At 39.9% G+C, this 10357-nt stretch overlaps 1 protein-coding gene across 1 annotated transcript in view; it reads left to right on the top strand.

Moving 5' to 3' along the window:
* plxnd1 (plexin D1) overlaps positions 1-6095 on the top strand; it is a gene marked incomplete in the record, with an annotated part of 110272 nt that extends 104177 nt beyond the window's left edge. The window contains 3 exon segments of the mRNA XM_014015927.1: positions 3808-3948; positions 4046-4120; positions 5167-6095. Of these exon segments, the coding sequence (XP_013871381.1) occupies positions 3808-3948; positions 4046-4120; positions 5167-5283 (333 nt within the window).
* Positions 6096-10357: the final 4262 nt, after the last annotated feature.

Here is a 10357-nt window from a genome sequence, read left to right as displayed (position 1 = left end):
GGGGGGGGGGCGTGTCACACCTCTTTGTTCCAAGCGTTTTCGGTGCAGTGGTCACAGGTTGTGGATTAGCAGCAGCTCTGCAGGAGTGAACGGCGAGCAGGGAGCGCAGCATTCCAAAGAAACCGTCTTATCTGGCAAGATGCAGAGTGTTGAGGACCACAGGGGGTGGGGGGCTTACCAGACAGATGGGTGAGCAGCAGGAAGTGACCTTGTGGACAGAAAAGAAGAGGATTCCCAATCAGAGGGAGCAACTTTGGTTGCAGCTGCTCGGTTCAGCGGCACATTTAATTCGCACAATAGGTGACACAAATAACTGGTGACATGCAGGAATATTAAGGTGCTCTGTAAGCACCTTCACCACCGCTGAAAGCTGTGCCTGCCAGTCGCTTTTACGCACTCCCTGTCCTACTTTTCTTCCCCCCCACCCCACCACCACCCAAACACACACACACCACAAAGCTCACAACAGTAGTCGCCACTAAAACTGGAATATGCCCACAACCTTTTAGCCTCGCTCCTTTTCTCCCTGCTTGGATAAGCAGCAGTGTGGGGAGATTTGTTTAGACTGGAGCGCTCCCCGGCGCTGGCTGTTCGTGACTCCTGTTGTTTTTGAGTGCAGAGGAAACTGGTCTCGGCTTCCATTGTTTCACTTTAGATTGAGTCATCGACAGTAACCATGCAGTTTAAGTGAGCAGGATTTCTTAAGGACTAAAACACCAGAAGTACTCATTTTATATTTTATTTGAGCATGAAGAAGAAAAAGATGAGGAATAGTTTGACTTGTTGCAAATTTTAACCTAGAAATGGGGTTGTGCTGATATATATATTTATCTAAAGCATTCAAAATCACTTTACCTGCATGCATTTTTCCAAAATTATAATGGAGAACAAGATGATTTGTAGTTTCCATCTTTGGACTTATTGTAAAATGATCTTATTCAAACTATACAAACCTGATCTCTCTAGTTAGCCTAGCGAGGTCTGCAGGAGGTCGGCGGAAATCATCCGTCTCGTCTCTCTGAGCATCTTGGAACTGATTGCATAGAAGTTGGTTGTGAAGTAAAGAAAACTGGTCTGGAATATTATTTAAAGCACGACAACCAGAAATGATGGGTTTGAGGAATGCAGAGTGAAGGATCAGTGGTCAAGTACGGTCACGCTAAATGTAAGGGTAGATTTTCACAGCAGACACAAACTGAAGAGATGGAAAAAACAGCAGGAAATAAAATACTTTACTCATAAATTATAAAGTTAGAAGAGTATAGACCTTTAAAGGTGGAAAAAATACATTACCTAAAGTCTCATTTCTGCTGTTTAAACATAAAAAACTGTGTTTTAATGTTCCATCTGGTCAAGGTGAATCTACTTTACAATCTTTTATTTAACAGGTTGCAGTTTAATCTTTAGAGGGCATCAAGCTTTAGAGGCTGATCATATGGTTGGTAGATAACATCTTTTGGTGACAAATAAAGGAAAAACCCCAAGCCCTGACCCGTATTCTAGAGGGTTTTATGGCTGATATGTGGTGGGAAGCATTTTATCAGCATGGTTTGGGTCCATGTTGACTTAAAGACTTAAAGAAAAAACACATATACCAGTGCAGAGTTGTTCTTTTAAACAGGTTGGCTAACACTCGGCCCAGATACCACAAAATGTGGCAACCCTTCTGAATGACATCCATGTAATTGTGTGAAAAATATTAAATGTATTTTAGTTTGTTACTCAACAAGTTATTTTTAGCTGATAATTTACAAATAACTAACTTGGGAATAACCAAAAGATACAGAGCTTGTCTATTGGGTAAAAAAAAAAGTGAGGCTGTGAGATATTAAAGTGCGGCCAAAAAATTATTATTGTGTGTAGGAACAGAGAAACGAGGAAAACATGAAGGATGGCGGCCCTCAAGGACCTGTGTTTGACACCCCTGGTTTAAATTGAACCATGGCGTTACACTCTATGGAAGCGTACTCTGCAAAAAAATGTCCATCTAACCAAGTTTTAAAATAGCATATCCATCCAAAAAGTCTTTTTGATCTTGTTTTGAGACTGATTTACTAAACAAGAACTGATTGTGAAAGAAAAATAATCTTGTTTTCAGAATGTGTAAGATTATTTGTCTTGTTAGTCTGAAAATTTGACTCAAATTAAGTCAAAAAATGTCTGCCAATTGAGTAAGAAAATTTTACTTGGTAAGATTCTTGAAATACTTGATTTGACTCAGTTTTTTCTTATTTCAAGAATCTTACCAAGTAAAACTTTCTTACTCCATTGGCAGAAATTTTTGACTTAATTTGAGTCAAATTTTCAGGCTAACAAGACAAATAATCTTACACATTCTGAAAACAAGATTATTATTCTTTAAAAAATCAGTTCTTGTTTAGTAAATCAGTCTCAAAACAAGTTCAAAAAGACTTTTTGGCTGGATATAAGGTTTTAAAACTTGGTAAGATGGACAGTTTTTGCAGTGTGTCACATGATATAAAATTATTTTTTAAACTGGATCTTGTTATAACAAAAAAACTATCTCGTAAAAGCGAGAAAATATGTCGTTATAACGACAAAAATATCTCATTATAATGAGAAAACATCTTGTAAAAATGAGAAAACTGTCTCGTTATAACGTGTTATGGTTTTTTCTGGTTTGTCACTTTCATAGAAGTTTATTGCCTGGATAGCGTGATGGAGAACATGACTGAGCCACTATATGCCTTTTTACGAAGAAGAAATCTGCAAGAGGAACACATTTCTAGACTAAAAAAATGACGAAGTTACTGAATAATGTTTTTGAAATAGCGTCTGAATTCAGATTAGAGAGTGCATATTGCCAAAGAAGTGCTAATAGCTGCAACGTCTGGGCACGTGTTCTGTTTGTTTTTGTTTATATAGTGGTTCAGTCTTTTTCTCCATCACACCATCCAGGCAATAAACTTCAGTGAAAGTGACAAACCAGAAGAAACCATAACGCAGGAGATGATTATCTTGATATAACAAGATAGTTTTCTCATTTTTACAAGATAGTGTTCTTGCTTTTACAAGATATTTTTCTCATTTTTACGAGATAGTTTTCTTATTATAACAAGATATTTTTGTCGTTATAATGATATATTTTCTCATTTTTACGAGATAGTTTTCTCGTTATGATGAGATCCAGTTTAAAAATAATTTTATGTCATGTGACAGCGCTACGCTTCCGTAATACTCTTTGGATTAAACATATAATAAATAAATAAATAAATAAATATAATAATAACACTAAAAATAAGAATGAGGTACTTTTGAACAGTTAAAAACAAACATATATAATCTGACTCCACCAATGTCTGTATCTTTAACAAAGAGTTATGGCTGCTCAACATTCTGTCGTTGCCACAAATTCATTTTTTTATCTACCAGACAGGCTCATCAAGGATTTGATGAGTATGGGATTTTTATTTATTTATTTTTAATGCAGTATAAACAATCTGCACATATCACCCAATTAATTGTGCAGGAAACACAAGTTACAGTATGTTCTTGTGTTTTCTGTAAAACAACTAAACACAGATGGGTTTTGTTGTTGTTGCAAATAGTGGCTGTATATCTTACCAACTCTGGCAGTTTGTTCCTCTTGTTTGTGAGCAATCACTGCAGCTAAGGAAAAGTTTAAATTAGCAGAAAACTCCTGTACAACTACCTCAAAATACTGCGAGGAGATTTTCCTTGCTTTAATTATGCACAGAGGCACTTCTTACTCAGTTTGAAAGTGCCACATCCTGCAGGTGCAACTAAACTTCTACATGACAAAGATGTGTCTTTTTTTTCCCCCAGGACTCTCCAACTAACAAGCTGCTGTATGCCAAGGAAATCCCTGAGTACAAGAAAAGAGTCCAGTGCTACTACAAGCAGATCCAAGAAATGGCCCCTCTCAGTGAGCAGGAGATGAACGCTCACTTGGCCGAGGAGTCAAGAGTAAGTCAGAAGGTTTCTGTTTGTTTAATCAACCGGTTTGTTACATCTTCTTCTGGAACTTGACCTAATCTAAACCGTTTGATGTCTCCTTTCGTAGAAGTACAGAAACGAGTTCAACACCAACCTGGCCTTGACAGAAATCTACAAATATGCCAAGAGATACAGGAACCAGGTGAGAGATTTGTAACACTGCTCTGCTCTGTTTGTGATCTCAGATGTGGATTAGATATGCTTAAATGTTCAGACTAGTCCTCTGTTTTATTTTTTATTCAGTTTTTTTAGTCAATCCAACTTTCTGTGTAACATTTCACAGATGGCTAGCCGACCGTGACGTATCAGTGTGGCAGATCAGAGTTAAATGCATGCTCAGGATGTCTGTTTTTCTCTTGTTAAAGGCTCTTAAAAGGAAAACAGTCAGATTTGGGCTATCATCCAAGTCCCACAGACTCTTCTGTGTTCATTTATCTCTTTCCAGCCCACAGATACCTTTCAGTTTGAGCAAACGGTACCTTCTCCTGAGCCAACTTCTCCTGCTCAATGACACTGTTAAATTGTTGTTTCATATTTCCTCCTTTTAAAATTTTTTTTTCGCTTTGAACTCCGCAACCTCCTGCTGTCCTCCTTCATGCTTCCTCGGGGTTATGCCTATTTTCCAATGAGGTTTGCCCTAATGGAGCACCCTCACAGTAATGCCGTTTAGCTGCTTCCCCGTGTCATGATACTGTACTGACGTGGGCCAGGGGCTTAGACTGTGATTCACAGAGCTGTGTGAATGGCCCCTGATTGCCTATTCTCTCGCCCCGGCTCAGTTCTGCTCTGCCTGGTAGCACATTGCTGCTGAGAGCCCATAAATCCCACTGACACGGTGACAACTATTGGGCATGAAAAACAGAGCAGATGTGGGTTTTGTAAATATGTGAAGAGCAAAAAAGAAAAAAAAGAAAAAAGGAAATTCTTTTGTGGTGCTGACGCATGCAGAAGAGGCTGAAGCACTCCACTTCTTTCCCCCCACTTTCTGTTTCGTTCAGCGTTCTCTGTCCAGGCAGGTGGCNCACACACACACACACACACACACACACACACACACACACACACACACACACACACACACACACACACACACACACACACACACACACACTCTCCATCTATGTCAATAAAACGCCCGGCAGCCGCTGAAAGTCATCTTCTGCTTCCTGTTTTGTGCTCCTCGGTCAGGTGGTGAACGCTCTGGAGGCGAACCCCACCGCACGTCGCACTCAGCTGCACCACAAGTTCGATCAGGTCGTCGCACTCATGGAGGACAACATCTACGAGTGCTGCAGCGAAGCCTGAAACCCGAGGCCCACCCCTGCGTCCTGCTGCCTTCCTCCCGCCCTTCACGGTCACTCGGCGAACGCCACCGAGGAGGAACCGTCCTGGGGGGCCGTGTCTCTCCCACAGACTGTTACTTTAGCAAACAGCGGCAGAGTGAAAGGATTCGAAGCCGCCTCTAAATCATTTCCCACGACACAAACGGAGCCCCCGTCTGGCTCTGATACCACTTTAGAAGGAATACGTAGGACTTCAGACAGCAAGCCCTGGTGGCAATCTTTACACACTGAACCCCCCTCTCCCCGCCCTTTTTGTAAGGGAACGAGCCAATGATGCACTGCACTGTAATATAATGTCCATAGCAATATTTATAGATGTGTTCTAATGCTTTCAAGTGGCCTGTTCTTCAGGATTAGTCGGACCGTGACAGACTCCTCTGATCTCCTAAAGCCTGCAACGTTCTCAGGTCTGCTTGGTGAAGATGGGCGACAGACTACCCACTGGTGCTTTAAACGGTTTGTCCCAGCGTGCTTTGCAGGTTGATGACGGGTTGACGAGGAGCAGAGAGAAGACTATTATATAAAAAGACAGACTGAAAATTATTAAATGAAATGTTTTAATGTAGTTCACTGGGAAGAGCTGCATCAGTATACAAATGTTTAATCAGTGTGCTTGTGAACGGAAAAAGTATCACGGTGGTTTCTGATGAATTTAAAGAGGGAAATTTACATTTAAGTAAATGCTGAGCTCTATATAATCCGAGGTGAGAGTGTATTTGTGATGCCAAAATGATTTGTTTGTGAAATAAACTGCAGGAGGATAAGCATTTTGAAGTGTCTTGGTTTGAGCTGATTATTTCTCAGCATTTCTTTAAAGTCCAAATAAAACATTTCATTATAACAGTGTCAGTCAGACTGACCTAATGTCGCCCACATATAAAAACAATGTCCTTTTTACGTCTCAGATAGAATAAAGACATTTGCAACTTGCAGTGGACGACCGAGAACAGAAATGCTGAGTCCAAATGTGACAGTATTTTACTTCTTAGTCTCATTAAATGTATTCTTCTGAGTAGACAGAGAGACAAGCTGTAAACTTGTGAAGACAAAAGTGTACAAATGGTAAAAATATATACATAAACCAGATTCTGAACCACCAGATTGTGTTGGATCAAACTCAGATTCCTGGTTTGAACTCACCTAACTGAAGAGGCTCCGCCCCCTCCCTCCCATTAAATGTTGTCTGGACTCATCCACTTCCTGTTAGACAGTCTGGCCTTTCAGCTGCACTTGTTAGGATGAATGGGAACACCTGCAGCACACATTTGGGTAACTGCACTTTGATTAATTCATTGATTTGGACTCTAGAATCTCATTAAATGATTGAATGTGTCCAACTGATGAAGACCAGGAAGTTCAGACTTAAGAGCGATGCTTTGGCTCTGCTGCTTTCTGGAAACTTTCTGAGTGTTCGAAAGAAGAGTTCTCTGAAAGCTCCCAGATCCGGACATCATTTGAGTCGAAGGTTTGATCAGAGTTTGTCTGCTGAATGTTCAGCAGAACATGTGGAGGAGAACATGATCACTTTGCTCCAAACTCCACAAAGAGCTTCTCCTTTCTAAAAATATTAGTTACATGTTTGAAGGTTCTTTTCAGAAGTTTTCTTGGGTTCAGGGGGAAAGTTTCAGATGTTTCTGCTCAGAATTTGATTAGCTATTAGATCAGAGAGATGCCTAGTGTGTGTGTGTATTTTTATATACACATACACACACACATAAGTACAGTCCTCAGAGCAAATGTTCCTTTTCACATGTTCTCATTGTTTTCTATGAGTTGATGAAAAAATTTGGATGAAATTGGATTTCAGTGTTTAAAGTTTGAAGAATAATTCAATTCAATTTATTTACATAGTGCCAAGTCATAACATACGTTGTCTCAGGGCACTGTACATAAAAAGAACAATCTAAAGAAGAAACCAGCAGACAGTGTTGAATTACTTCATTAGTCTCCCATCCTGAGCAAACGATGGAGAGGAAAAACTCCCTGCTAATCAGGAAGAAACCTCCAGCAGAACCAGGCTCAGGACAGGCGGCCATCTGCCTCGACCGGCTGGTTGAGGGACAGGAAAGAGACACAGAAGAACTGGTCCAGGTGCACCTACTTCTGAAAGAGAGACAAAAAGAAAAAAAACGTGCTGTTGATAGAAATAATTACGATAAAGACATAGAGCAGAGAGATTAAAGACAACAGCAGAGTGAGGAAATGTGCTCAGTTTGTGCTCCAGCAGTCCAAGTCTACAGCAGCAGAAATGAAGAATAACTCAGGAAACCCAAGTCTAACTATATGATTTATCAAAAAGGAAAGTCTTCAGTCTAATCTTAAAAGTAGACAGAATAGTCTCTTCCTGCACACCCAGACGTTTTGGCACAGCCGTGGTCATTTCTGCTTGAGTCAGTTTGTGATTCTAGAGTCTGGATGATGAGGACTGAAGTCCAGGATGGTACAGATGGTTGGTAAGACTCCAGGTGCTTCTGGAGGCAGGACTTGAACCAGGTTCTCCAACCACTGGTATCTTCAGGTCTGAACTCTTTCCTGCTAAAACCATTCAGTTTACTCCACATTCTGATGTGTTCTCACTACACTTTGAACTTTAGAGATTGTATTATTGTTATTATTATTTTTACTCATGAAATCGATCAGATTTCTAACATCTCCCAGACATGATCAAGTTTCCTATGCATCCTGAACTACTCAACCAGACACATGAAATTTTGATTTGGAAGACTTTTTGACCTTTTATTTTTCTCATTAAATCTTTAAATTTAGCTTGACTAGTTTGTTTAAAATAATAGAAACATTTTTGCCACCATAAACTAACAAGCTGAGTTGTTTGTTCTGCTCATGTTTCAGACTATTTTTTTAATCAATTAGTTTTAAAGTTTCTCATCATTTCAGTTGATGAAAATAACTACTCCCTGACCACAAAAGGCATCTGCGCTGACTCTGGGCCAAATACAGGAGAGCATTTGGCACAGACCTGTTAAATTTTTTTAAAGACCTGAGGACTCCCCACCCCACCCCCAACAGCTCATAACTGACATAAAAACCACTGCATTTGGCCCAGATGTGGTCCAGGTACAAACTTCTTGTTTAATTTTCAGGCAGGTTTGACACAGATTCAGTACAAAATTACAATACAGATTTGCACAACACGTCTAAATATAATACAAATACACACAATGTTTGTTGTTTAACAACTGTTTATTCCTGAGCGAAACCTATTCTGAAATGCTCAAAAGTTAAAGAGGACTAACAGTGAAAACCGAACAGAAGCTCCTAACACTAAATACCATCTGCTGCTGCTGCTTTATGACAGTTTCATTGTCCTTCAGCCAGTTTAAACCAGTCACAGCAAAGGTGATGTATCTCCAGATGCAAGGCTGTCTATGAATGAATGAATGAAACCATTAAACTTACATTACTAAACAAGTCAATAACAGAAAACATACAGTAGAAGCACTTGGAGAGAGTACACCTCCACTAGGGACCTGGGTTATGTTGGGTTATGAGAGTGTGCAGCTGCTGCTCTGTGATTGGTGGAAGAATGTTCTGCTGGCTGCTGATTGATTGTCCCCATATGACCTCATCACTAAAAAGCAACCTCTGGAACCTCCTCTGTTCTCTGTTTTAAGTTCCAGTTTATGTTTTTGCAGCTCTGGCAGATGTTCCCAGATCACCACAAAAATTTGACATGTCCTGAACATTTCATAACTTTTTGAGAAATCGTGTCCACAAAGGTTTGAATAAAGCTCAGGGCCTTTTTAAGGAGAGCATTTATGAGGACCCTGCTCATATGAGTTCTTTATCCATCCCCACTCACCATAAATCCATAAATCATGTTCACAAGCAAACAGACAAACACTAAAACAGAACTTCCTTGATGGACACAATAAAGTGAGTCTGAAACGTTCAACAAACAAAGAAACAAAAGATCAAATTGTCCTAACTTTACCTGAGCTTGGTGGAAATAAAAGCTGCAGGACTGAGTCTAGAGAAGAAAGTCAAAGTTTGGAGCGAAGGACCTTCAGAGCTGATCTGTAAAATCTAAATCTTCCTGAAGAGCAGCTCAGAGTCCAGGTGTTGGGTTCTGAGGAGGTTCTGGTCTCCTGAGGTTCAGCACAGAGTAAAGAAGCCTCAGATCTCAGTCTTCTCAGCTCTGATGCTTCAGGGTCTCCTGAGCCTCTGAAGTGTCTCAGATAAAGGGTTTTACACACAGACTTACAGTCCTTAAACTACTGAGACATCCTGACACCTAATTGTCCAAAAATACATAAGTTTTAAAAAGCAGAAAATACAAATAGATGAGTTAGTGGCACAGCTGGTAAGAAGACTGGTTACTGCTGTAATCTCAGGGTTGCATGTTCAATCCCAGGTACATCACCATCATACTTGTTTTTGATTTAAAAAGTGAACAGAATCAGCTAAAAGTAGGACTTGAACCTCTGATATCCAGATCCTCAACCACTTTCTTATTCCTCTGAGCTACCACTCAATACAAGAAATATAGTTCTCTGTGAACATTTGTCTTGTAAGATTTATAGTTTTGCATGAAAATGACAACTTAGAAAAATTGGAAATGAAGCTGAAGGATGAGCTGCAGAGAAGAGGCTTCATCAGCTGAGGACTGAATGTGGACCTTCAGCTCAGAGGGCTCACCAGGTCTTAGAGGATCTCTCATCCAGTTCTAGAGGACATGAAGCCCTTTAAGTCCACCAGCCTGTTGGAGCTCTCTGACGTCTCGACACTCATCCAACTCCTGCAGGTTTCAGTCAGCTTCAACTCCTTCCTGTTTTCTGCTTCTATCAGCTGAAGCTTTAGAAACATTTGAAGTAAAACTAAATCTTCACAGGAGACAGAAAAACTTGTTTCTTCACCCTTTCGTCACTTTGTGACATAAAAACTTCGATTTCTCCTTAAACATCAAGTTTCCTCTAAATCAGACATTTTTATTCCCCTTTTGTTTGTTTTTTTCAACACGTTCTTCTAAATATTGTAAACCTTCATTTCTAAATATATAAATAAAACATACTTAATAT

This window comes from Austrofundulus limnaeus, unplaced genomic scaffold, assembly GCF_001266775.1.
Source record: "Austrofundulus limnaeus strain Quisiro unplaced genomic scaffold, Austrofundulus_limnaeus-1.0 Scaffold3, whole genome shotgun sequence".
In the NCBI taxonomy this organism is placed as follows: Eukaryota; Metazoa; Chordata; class Actinopteri; order Cyprinodontiformes; family Rivulidae; genus Austrofundulus; species Austrofundulus limnaeus.
The sequence above is the reverse complement of the archived record's forward strand: the minus strand, read 5'-3'. Positions and strand labels throughout refer to the sequence as shown.